Source organism: Narcine bancroftii, chromosome 5, assembly GCF_036971445.1.
Source record: "Narcine bancroftii isolate sNarBan1 chromosome 5, sNarBan1.hap1, whole genome shotgun sequence".
In the NCBI taxonomy this organism is placed as follows: domain Eukaryota; kingdom Metazoa; phylum Chordata; class Chondrichthyes; order Torpediniformes; family Narcinidae; genus Narcine; species Narcine bancroftii.
In genome coordinates this window covers 235,699,433-235,712,013 of record NC_091473.1, presented here as the reverse complement: position 1 = coordinate 235,712,013, position 12,581 = coordinate 235,699,433, and the positions used below count along the sequence as shown (strand labels likewise).

The window sequence follows — 12,581 nt, the reverse complement described above, 5'->3', positions numbered from 1 at the left end:
AGGTATCTATTGATGAAGTTATTTTAATTTAATTAGGAACAGAATAACCTTGCTTTGAGACATTTGAACTCTTCTGGAGATGCCAAGATGAAGGTTAGATCATATTTAACAAAACTCACTGAATTATCTTTTGGAAATAGCAGACTTGGAAATCTTATTGTATGCCAGAACATGTTACCCAAGATCACAGCTCATTTAATTGACAACAGGTTATGGCATGGAGATATCAGTGAAGAAATGGGATCCATTAGTTCTTATTTTATATGTGATAATCACACAATTACACAAAACAACATGAGTGAGAATGCACTAATGATCTTTCCTGGGTGAAATCGTACCCTTTGAAACATTGGCTTGGGTACTGCCATGCACAATGCATGTCTGTTCATTTGCTTATTTTTACAGTGCCTCTCCGATTGTCCAAAATGGGACTGGGCCCATTTCAGATAAACAGGGTTTTTTTTTAGAGAACTGGTCATTTTTTTTAAAAACAGCCCAGTAGCCACAGCAAATCACACAAGGTAAGGCATTTTAAGTATGAATGTTTAATTCTCACCAAAAAAAAATGCTGGCCACCACCAATCACCGACATTTCCCCACCGAGGCCCTGCTCGGCCCGGGAGCCTGAGACCGCTCCTGCACAGGAGCTTGAGGTCCCCGCTACTGCTGGGAGCCTGAGGTCCACTGCAGCTGGCTCTGAAATTTTTTGGGATAAACGAGGATTTTGAATATCCTTGTTTTAAAAATCGGATAACTGAGAGTTTTGGAGAATCTGATTTTGGAATATCAGTGTTGTACTGTATTTTATTGATTCCGACATCACCAGTTGTGCACCGCATATTTCCTCCCTACTGGAGTGAACTGGAATTTTTGTGTTAGCAGTGGTATTTTGCTGAACAGATGTAAAACAGCTACATCAACGATGCACCGTCATTAATCACAAAAGACTGAAGTTGTGAAACTGATCGGCTTTTTATTAACTTTAGACAGGAACAGCCATCAACCTCATTGACTGATCAAGGCAGAGTGGAATGGGCAGCATGCAAAGGGCTTTGGGTCGGATGGATCAGACTCAGGAGGTGTGTCCAGCCGGCAGCAGCCAATCATAGCATAAAGGTGGTTTACCACAATCAAGAAACTCAAATGCACAGCTTTGGAACTCCTTGAATGTTCTACAAACACATTCCAAAGTTCACAGAGTGTGCTCACACTAACAGGGAGTGCTATCTTTCAACATTTAACCAATGAGATAATCATTTAATGGATTACTCACAAGTGAGGCTGCTGGCAGCACTCCATTGCTCTATTACTCTGGAGGTCTGGAGATGATTGGTCACGCTAGTTGGCTTGGGAAGCCTAGAGTGTGAAGCAAACACGTGTCTATCTGCCAAGGTCCTCCTACAACAGAGTCTTCTGAGATCAAATCAAGTTTATTGTCATCTGATTATACAAGTACAACCCAACGAAACAGCATTCTCTGGTCCTCCATGCAAAACATGCAAACACACAACCAGACACAACACACATACAGACAAACAATGCATGTGCAGGACAAGTATTCATAGATACAAATAAATACTTAAATATGTTTTTAAAATGTGAGAATCTCAGACAGGTAATGTAAGCAGTTCCTTTGGTTGCTCAGCATTCTCACTGCCCGAGGGAAGCCTGGCTCTGATACTCCTGTATCTCTTTCCTGACAGGAGTAGCTGAAAGGTGTTGTGTGCAGGGTGGAAGGGGTCCGCAGTGATTTTGTGCGCACTCTTCAGATAACTATTCTGGTAGATGATGTCAGTTGGTGGGAGGGTGGTGGGGGGTGGGGGGAAAGAGAGACTTTATTCACCCTCTCTGCCACTCTTATGGTCCTGTGGATTGACCTCTGATTCATTTCTCTGCTGCAACCATACCACTGTGATGCAGCTGGCCAGGACGCTCTCGATAGAGCTCCTATAGAAGGTTGACATAATATAATGGTGGCTGGTAACCTTGCCCGCTTCATTCTTCTCAGGAAGTGCAGATGTTGAATGTCCATGATGGGTCACGAGTTAATTGAACTCCAAGGAACTTGGTGCTCTCCATTTTCTCTACTACTGAGTTGTTGATGTGTAGTGGATGTGGTCATTCCTGGTCCTAGTGAAGTACGACGATTATCTCTTTCATCTTATCCACATCGAGCCTCGTGTTGTTATTCTCACACCATTTCACGGGATTTTCCACCCTTTCCCTGTCGTGCAACTCATCATTGCTGCTGACGAGGCCACCTACTGTTGTGTCATCTGCAAACTCGATGACTCTGTTGGAATTGGATTTTGTGAGGTGAGGTTAACAGAACTAGGGTTTTACTCTTTGGAATGAAGAAAGATGAGTGATGACTTAACAGAGGTCTACAAGATTATGAGAGGCATAGATAGGGTAGACAGCCACACACCTTTTTCCTAGGGTGAGAATAACAAACACCAGAGGATATCTGTACATGGTGAGGGGAAGGAAGTTTAGGGGAGATGCCAGAGGGCCCTTGAAATGCTGAGAGTGGTGGTCAAAACTGGTACAATAAGGACATTTAAAAGACTCTTAGCTAGGCACGTGGATACAAGAAAAATGGAGGGTTATTGATGTGAAGTATGAAGTTTTAGTTTGTTGAGTAGATTTCTAACAGTCAGGACTCCATCATGGACAAAAGGGCCTGTACTGTGTATTTACTGAAGACCTTTTGAGCATCGAGATCAACTATTCTCAGCATTATAGACAATAGACAATAGGAGCTGGAGTAGGCCCTTCGGCCCGTCAAGCCAGCACCGCCATTTTACAGATCATGGCTGATCACTACCATCAGTACCCCTTTCCAGCCTTATCCCCATAACCCTTAACTCCTTTGCCCACTAGAGTCTTATCTAACTCTCTTTTGAACATAATCAGCGAATCTGCCTCTACCACCCTCTGTGGCAGAACATTCCACAGATTCACACTTCTCTGGGTTAAGTGTTGACCGTAGCCACATTCCACTCTGGAGATGTTTTCTCATCTCTGTCCTAAAGGGCCTACCCTGTATTCTTAAACTATGCCCTCTAGTCCTCGTCTCCCCCATCATTGGGAACAAGTAATCCGACTTCACCCTGTCTATCCCCCTGATGATTTTATATACCTCAATCATGTCCCCCCTCATCCTTCTAAACTCCATCCAATTTTTCTAGCCTTTCAGCATATATCAACCCCGCCATCCCTGGAACTAACCTTGTAAATCTGCGCTGCACACCCTCTATAGCTAGTATGTCCTTCCTCAAAATTGGAGACCAGAACTGGATGCAATACTCCAGGTGGGGTCTCACCAGGGCCCTGTACAACTGCAGAAGGGCGTCTCTGTTCCTATACTCCAATCCCCTCTTTATGAAAGCCAACATGCCATTTGCCTTCTTCACAGCTTTCTGAACCTGCATGCTAGTCTTCAGTGACCAGTGAACAAGTACTCCCAGATCCATTTGCTCCTCCTCACTCCCTAGCTTGTCTTATTGCCGACTCTGTTAAATCTTAGTTTGTTGAGTAAGAATTTCCCCTTTGAAGAGCATGTGGATTATTCCAAACTGTATAGGCTTCTAATCTCTCACCTAGTATTATTTCCACCTTTTGTTACGCTGTTGATTTTAGATCACTGGTTTATAACTCCCAGGGCAGATGGCTCTCTTAAATTATATTGAAATTCTACGTTGTTTTTTCTTCTTCATTTTTTAAAATCTTTTTCTCTTTATGAATATTTTATTTAATCAACATGTATAAAATAAAATAATTGAGAATAATATACTAAATTACCTAATAGAAAGTTATCAATATATGTTGAAACTATATATATATAAAAAAAGTTTTAAAAATTCTACCAGTTGTTGATCATTGCCCTATTTCTCAGACAAATTTGTAAATATATTCAGTAAAACCCTCTGTTGCCTCCTCATTTGTGTTCTTTTAAAATGCATAGATACAATCCATCTGGACAATTAAAAAAATGCTTTGAATTTTGCTTGTTTATTTAAAATGGACTGACTTGTTTAGCAGTATAACTGGTGTGTATTTCACATAAAGGATTTGTGTAGATTGCAGGGTTAAAAGTGGTCCATTGATGAAGTTCCTATTGTTTTGACGAAACAATTAATCATGGTTATGTTTCCCGTTTGTTGTTTTTCTTTGTGGATGTGGGGGAAAAATACTCCTGGCACACTTTGTACACGAGTGGAATGTGGCTACGGTCAACACTTAACCTTCTGCTCCAAGTCATGAAACCATTTATCTCATGACAGTTGATTGCTGGCACGTTTCTGTTCATCCACCAGAAATTGGAGAATGTTGTGTTTCAAGTGAGTGGTGAGAGGCAAATATGCCTTGCACCTGAAATGATTCAGATATTGTCAGGCAGTACCCAGAAGTGCTGGGCAAACTTGCATTGTATCCATAGAAAGTAAAAGGCCCAAGTCTTCTACTGTTGTTTACTTCCTATGGTTGCTGTGTGACCTGCTGAGTTTCTCCACCACTTTTTGCACAAAATAATGAGGTCAAGACCTGTTCATGACAAGAAATGCTGACTCTGATGGGCTGAATCGCCTATTTCCGCTCCTAGGTCTTACGGTCGTATAGTTTTAATCATGGTAATCCAGGATGCTGTGCCGATCTCACAATTTGCTGCTCACCGTTGCATTTTGAAGATCACCAAAACATGACCTTCATGGAATGAACCTTTTGGTGGATTTTCCCTTCAGCCCACTGTGACAAGTAGAGTCGCCATAGACATCTGATCTGACTGCAATTGAAAGTATCACATTATATCACAATACCAGGCTACTAGGGTGCCTAGTAGCCTGGTATTCTCTTTCTGAAATTTGGTCCAATGCATTCACAGGTGGGGGGGGGGGGGGGGGGCTTGTGAAATAATGTGATACTTTCAATTGCAGTCAGATCAGATGTTAGCACAAAGGATGTCTTTGGGCCAGTCTTGGAAAAGATGTTGAACTGTGAAAGCTTTGTCGTGCAATTGATTGGCACACTGTTATTTTGCTGCATAACAAAGCTCAGCTCTGCAGCTTTGGGCGTAGTCTCGGATTGGAATTGTATATGTGAGGTACCACCATGGAAACATTGTTCTCCCATGGCATGGCCTGACGCAGCACTGTGGACAAAAATACCAACCTGCATCAGGTGACTTGATGCTTACGTCATGAAATTGTCTTGGAAAAAGGAATTGAGAGATCATCTGGTGACATTAGAATAGGAATGTAATTCTCTCTTTGGAAATAGCTGCGATCTTGGCCCAAGATTTTAAATTCTAAAGATTCTCAGTAGGTAGTTATATTTCCACAGGCAGTACACACTGAAGCAGCAGGTATCTTCATTAAACATTAATTGACTTCCACTTTTGTTTCCTGCTTGATCTCTTGTTTCTATTGTAAAGAATGCACAATGGCAACCTGATTAAAAGTTTGTGGGAGAAATAAACACACATGGATGCAGCTGGTCGGGTAGAAATGTATATTCTGGCAGTGTTCAATTGTTTCAGTGACCTTCAGTGAGAAAGTTGAACATTCAATTTCCAATAGTACAACATTTTCATAAATTCTGTTGTAACAATTTTGAGAAATACTGTATCTCTTAAAAGTTTCAAAGATGTGTCAGTGATCTGTTTTGTTTTGCAGATTGTCTTTTCAAAGTATGTCCTATGAACCGTTACTCAGCCCAGAAACAATATTGGAAAGCAAAGCAAGCAAAGCAGGACAAAGACAAATTTGCAGATGTTGCATTGTTGCAGAAGCTTCAGGTAAGGTTTGCATACTTTATATTTTTGCATGGATCTTGTGTATGATGAGCATTTTATTCATAAGAGATTATTCACAGATCATTATGAAAGTTTCCAAAAAAATGTACTGCTTTGCAAGTTTATTGAGTGCACATAGATGTACTATATTAGCCATCTTGGAAAATTGCTTGCCACCCCCCCCCCCAAAATTCAAAACATAAAGGTAACCAAAACATAATGCTTACAATATATCAATCTGAAGCAACCTTCACAGTTTTCACCAGAAGGGTCAGTAGAGCATTTGTGGTCTGCTATCTTTTCCTTTTCAAAACAATTGAGAAGTATGCAAGTCCTGGCAGCTGAATCCTGATTGATTCTCTGCAGAGTTGACAGACTGCTAACATCATGCCCAATCATTTCATATGGTGAAGGCATCTAAAAATACAGCTGTCTGGTAATGGTAAATAGAAAAGTACAATCAGTCTTACTTAAAACTATCTGCAGTACCAACTGAATTGTTCCATGCCAACTTTCAGAGGTTTTCAGAAATATCCTAAATGTAAATATCCTGCCCACATGACTTCTGCTACATGGATTGTGCCATTTTTTTAATGAGTAAAAACTTTTTGACCTTGTTTGGAATATTGTGCCATGAAACATTTTTTTTCCCCAATATTATCTATCTTGTTCCTTTGGTACAACAGATAATTATTTTTGTATCTGAAGCAGATCAGTATGTTGATAGGATTTCCAGTCTCTGCTTTTGTTCTGTTCCAGAGCATTTATTGTCCATTGCAATAGCAGCATTTAAGAGGTTTCTAAATTGACTTGTGAATTTGGGGTGAAACACAAAAGTCTGCTGACGCTGTGATTGTAGTAAAAACACCCAGACACAGACAGACTTGTGAATTTGAAGGGGATGGAGTGATCTATCAAGTGGAAGTAGCAGCATTTCAGTTTGATTTGGCTCTCTTGTTTAGCACAGACACATGGGCCAAAGGGCTTGTTCCTGTACTGCACTAATCTGTCTTTGTTCTGTTGTGAGTTGCTAAATTGTCCAAGTTGTACGTTGGTCCGAAAGACAGCACCAGATTTTCCTGTGCAGGCCCTCTAAAGTGCTGAGAGTTCTATAGTTTTCTTCTTCTTCTTTGGCTTGGCTTCGCAGACGAAGATTTATGGAGGGGATAAAAGTCCACGTCAGCTGCAGGCTCGTTTGTGGCTGACAAGTCCGATGCGGGGAAAATTGGTTGGTTGGGGTTGGGTGTTGGGTTTTTCCTCCTTTGCCTTTTGTCAGTGAGGTGGGCTCTGCAGTCTTCTTCAAAGGAGGTTGCTGCCCGCCAAACTGTGAGGCGCCAAGATGCACGGTTTGAGGCGATATCAGCCCACTGGTGGTGGTCAATGTGGCAGGCACCAAGAGATTTCTTTAGGCAGTCCTTGTACCTTTTCTTTGCTGCACCTCTGTCACGGTGGCCAGTGGAGAGCTCGCCATATAACACGATCTTGGGAAGGTGATGGTCCTCCATTCTGGAGACGTGACCCATCCAGCGCAGCTGGATCTTCAGCAGCGTGGACTCGATGCTGTCGACCTCTGCCATCTCGAGTACTTCGACGTTAGGGATGAAAGCGCTCCAATGGATGTTGAGGATGGAGCGGAGACAACGCTGGTGGAAGCGTTCTAGGAGCCGTAGGTGATGTCGGTAGAGGACCCATGATTCGGAGCCGAACAGGAGTGTGGGTATGACAACGGCTCTGTATACGCTTGTCTTTGTGAGGTTTTTCAGTTGGTTATTTTTCCAGACTCTTTTGTGTAGTCTTCCAAAGGCGTTATTTGCCTTGGCGAGTCTGTTGTCTATCTCATTGTCGATCCTTGCATCTGATGAAATGGTGCAGCCGAGATAGGTAAACTGGTTGACCGTTTTGAGTTTTGTGTGCCCGATGGAGATGTGGGGGGGCTGGTAGTCATGGTGGGGAGCTGGCTGATGGAGGACCTCAGTTTTCTTCAGGCTGACTTCCAGGCCAAACATTTTGGCAGTTTCCGCAAAGCAGGACGTCAAGCGCTGAAGAGCTGGCTCTGAATGGGTAACTAAAGCGGCATCGTCTGCAAAGATTAGTTTTAATTCTTATGTAAATATTGTGGATTGAGCTTATTGGAAGTCACCGTATAACCCAAGGTCTACCTAAATTACATTACAGATGTAGTTACATTTAAAAAAAAAGCTGTTCTCGTTTTGTACGGGTGCTCTATCTTTCAAAATATTACGATGACTTTTGTAACCATGGGATCCTCAAGAACAGGGCACAATTGATCATCCACTCAGCCCTTCTGGCTGATGATGCTTGAAAAATTGCTGCTGTCAAGTGCTTTCATTTCATAAAGAAAGTGACATTTATAGACCCTCCTTCACCTGTTAAGTTATTTTATTGTCACCACCTGTACCTGACTGGATGCAGAATTACATTGATTGTGGGATCTCTTACTTGCAGTTGCACCAGGCTGGTTCTGCTGTTTAGCATAAACATGTTTTTTTTTTAAAATTTAAAGATACAGCCAGTTCGCCCCTTGAGCCAATTATACCAGATTGACCTTCACCACTGGTACGTTTTGAACAGTGGGAGGAAACCAGACCCCCCCCTTACAGACAGTACATTATTTGAAACCCGGTCCCAATCACTGGCGCTGTAACAGGGTTGCACTAACCACTTGCTGTCCCCTAGTTGTATGTTAGATCTTCATCAGACTATCAACTCAATTTTGGGTATTCCTGTCATCCTTTTCTGAAACATGTTATCGATTTCAGATTTATTGTCAGAGTACATCACATACAACCCTGAGATTCTTTTTCCTGTGGGCGAGGCAGAATTACCACTTATTGGTAATGCATAAAAAATCTGTATACAATGCACATGTAAACAGATAATGAAATGTAAACAACTGTCTGTACAATACGGAGAATTTAAAAAAAACTACAATAAAGTGCAAAAGTAAGAGTCCCTAATTGAGTTTGTTGTTGAGGAGTCTGATGGTGGAGGGGTGGCTGCTGTTCCTGAACCTAGTGGGGTGAGTCTTGTGGCACTTACATCTCCTTCCTGATGGCAGCAGCGAGAACAGAGGATGTGTTGGGTGGTGTGAATCCTCGATGATTGCTGCTGCCCTCTGACAGCAGCATTTCCTGAAGATGTTCTTGATAATGGGATGATTTGCCTGTGATATACTGAGCATTGTCCACTAGCTTTTGGAGGGCTTCACACTCAGGGGTATAGGTGTCCCCATACCACGAGGTTTGTGGATTTTTTGGACGATCTTAATGAGACTTAACATGACTTGAAGTCCAATGCCATGTCAGAGAATAATATGTGGATGAACTCCTTCTGCTGCCACTTCTTTGGCTAGAAGACTTCACTCCAGACTGTGAACCTTTCTCCCATTTCCAGAAACCCTAATCCAGCTTCCCTCTGGCCTCTTAGCCTCTCCAGGCTTATTCCTTGACGTTGATTTTTTTTTTCCCACTTCCCTCACTCACTCTCATCCACTCCATTCTGAAATAAAACCAGAAAATACTAGAAACTTTCAGCTGGTCAAGCAGCATCTGAGGTAAGAGAAACTGTGTTAATGTTGCAGGCTGCAAGAAGTCTTCATGGGATTAGTGTCAGCTAGGAATGACGATCATTACAAGATACAGATTGTACAATGCTGACATATTACCTGCATTGTACCTGAGGCCAGTAGTTTTCAAACTGCCCCTCTAAAGTCACATTCCACTTTTAAGTAATCCCTATGCCATAAGTGCTCTGTGATTAGTAAGGGATTGCTTAAGTGGTACGCAAGTGGGAAGGGAAGGTTGAGAATCACTGCTCTAGACCCAATTGTAACTGAAATACTTGAGAAAAATTGTCATTGGCTCATTTCCTGTGGAGTTATGAAACTGTGCACATAATGAGTCAATTAGGTACGATTAAAATAGTGGTTTTCAAACTTTTTCTTTCCACCCACATCCCACCTTCAGCAATCTCTTAGTAATCACTTATGGCATCGGAAATGTTGAAGATGGAATGTGAGTTTAGCGGGGGCAATTTGAAAACCACAATACTAGACAATTACAAGTCGATCATGCGTTCTTTGAGCTCACTTCCAGAGTTCTTTCTGGACCAAGAAGTTTATTGTAGAATTTTGTGGAAAGGGATGCCAAGCAATCACACAATCATCTTCATTGATGGGATGGCGGTGGTAAGGTTAGATTCGTTGAACTTCCTGGGAGTCCACAATCTGAGGACCATTCCTGGAGCTAACACATCAAAGCAACTGTAAAGAGGTCACACCAATGCCGCTACTTTCTAAGAAATCTGAGATTTGCCTTGCCATGGGGCGGCACGGTTGGTGTTGTGGTTAGCGTGATGCTGTTCATGACCAGGGTTCACATCCTGCGCTGTCTGTAAGGAGTCTGTACGTTTTCCCTGAGTCTGTGGGTTTTCCCCAGGGGCTCCGGTTTCCTCCCACCATTCAAAACCATACAGGACGTGTAGGTCAATTGGGTGTAATTGGGCAACACGAGCTCATGGACCAAAATGGCCAGAATACTAACTGGTTGCATCCAGAGCTTGGGTTGGAAACCAGTCAGTATTCTCTCCACAGCACGCCAAGCAGTAGACTATAACGGAAGCTTTCCGAGCAATAGAGTTGTTGGAATATGGATTGTTGGGCAATGTTTATCTCTTTTGAAGTCATCATAAACCCTTGCCCTGTTACATTGATTGTAAATAAAAAGAAAGATCAAACCTACTCAACTTCAACCTTTTTTTTTGTTGCAGCATGCAGCTGTACTGGAGCAGAAGCAGAATGAAACGGAAAATAAGAAAGTACACGGAGAGGTGATAAAATATGGCAGCGTAGTGCAGGTATGAACCAACAATAACAAAATGCTTGCATTTATATTATGTCTTTAGTCTGAGGAACTGTGGATGACAGGAAATAAATGAATACTGAACTGAAGAGGGGATATCACTAAGAATGAACATCGATGAAATTTATTTTCAGAATTAATGCTTTGAAGTTTTTCTTCCACTTCCTGGTGCTTTTTCTGCATGTCATGTGATAAAAGACACTTCAAGGAAATGTCTTTAATATTACACTAGTTTTCATTTGAGGTCAGATGAGGTACTGCTCTTATTGTCTTCTCTTTACCATGGGAGATGCACAAATTAGTTGTAAGAAAGAACCACTTCAGCTGGGTCTTTGAAAAGAGGACAGTTTCAGTGTCCGTTTTTTACACGGCCTCATCATGTAACCCTTGCTGGGGTTTGTGAAATCATCGTGGAAGAAAACACCAGTTCTGAAACCTCCATGGAAATGAGGGAAATCATTTGTATGAAGAAACAATCCTCTGAAAACAACTCTAAAAGAATTTTGTGAGTTTGATAACTTTTTAACAGCACTAAAGACTTTGAGTTTCAACACAAAATCATTCTAAGACTGAACTTTAAAATCATCTCTTCAGAATTATGCCTAACCTGTAATGGTTTGTGTTTTGCCACACATACATATATACATTTGTGCATAGTGGGGTTAAGTTAGTTAAGTTAATTTTTTAATGCAAATTTTCCCTGGAGTGGCTGCAGTGTAAATTGACCACAGCCACTCTGTAAGAAACAGGCCTAATGAATACGCCGTTCCCCCTTCGACAAACTCCACAGCACAGGAAGGCTGTGTAAAAGTGCCCCTGTGTAAACGACCACATCAGGGCACACGGGAGGTAAGTATGCTAATTTTTTTTCTGGAATAATTCCAAAGTTTCTGTGTAAAAATGCCAAGTGTTACAACAGCTTTAACAGATGGTTAGCTGCATCCAGTTGGACAACCCCAAATTCGCCCTATAAATCAATTGAAAATATTGATTAATGGAACCACATTTTTGTTAATCCCTGCACATGGGCAAGATTCACAGTTCAACTGTAATTATCTCTTTACAGTCTTCAGAGCACTAAGTGCTAAATGTTTTAACGAACATTGGAATTACTCAGGGGAAGGAAATGGTGCTGGTTTTCAAAAAAAATTACCAGAATGACCTTGAACGTTTGTACAGACACTTCCTCAAAGTATGTAAAGGAAATTAGCAATGAAATAAAATAAAGCCTCTGTGGGCATATTTGATAAGTTTCCTCTGCAGGAAAGCTTTTGGATTGGCAAGATGTCGGGTTCAAACCACAGATGACTATTTATAATCACAGCTTTGTAGCTCGTGCTCAACCAATGAGTGAGGTAACGTGCAGATTACTTGTATTGAAACTGTTGTTTGGAAGTGATAGAATTAACACCAAATTACTCACTTATACAAGGTTAATTCAAGTTAACCTTGCACAAGTGGCTGCAAGCAGGGAAATTTCCTTTTGATGTTTCATCAACAAGAGAATACATGGGCTTTGTTTAGAGACTAATTACAGTAAACACCTACACCGATTAGAGATATTTGTATATTATGTACTTGAACTGATGATGGCTTTCCACCTCTGTGCACTTAGAAGCACCTCCAATTAGCAGTTCTGAAGAAATGGAAGTACTCATCTCTCAGGCGAGCAATGACAATGTATGCAGTCATGTGGTCATGTGTCTTTTCTCCCTTCATTTGTGTTTTGAAGACATTGAGTTTTAATAAATTGCAGATGAAGTGTTGACATTTACCATCAGGTACATTGTTCAAGTGAGCCCAAACAGGCTGATGGTTTTTGTAAAAAGAAATTAGCCCATTAAAGGGAATGTGGAGAACTCTGGGAGAAACCTCTATTCTCATTTGATTTCCCTGGCAGCATTCATCAA

The 12,581-nt window shown here is 41.5% G+C and overlaps 1 protein-coding gene across 4 annotated transcripts in view; it reads left to right on the top strand.

Annotated features, from left to right (window-relative positions):
* itpr3 (inositol 1,4,5-trisphosphate receptor, type 3) overlaps window positions 1–12,581 on the top strand; it is a 263,225-nt gene that overhangs the window by 62,809 nt on the left and 187,835 nt on the right. For all 4 annotated transcript variants that reach the window (XR_011358441.1, XM_069941706.1, XM_069941707.1 and 1 more), the window contains exons 3-4: window positions 5,673–5,794; window positions 10,580–10,666. Coding sequence is in view for 3 of the 4 variants with exons in the window: in XM_069941706.1 (XP_069797807.1) it covers window positions 5,673–5,794; window positions 10,580–10,666 (209 nt within the window). In the remaining variant the exon portion in view is untranslated. The remainder of the gene's footprint in view (window positions 1–5,672; window positions 5,795–10,579; window positions 10,667–12,581) is intronic.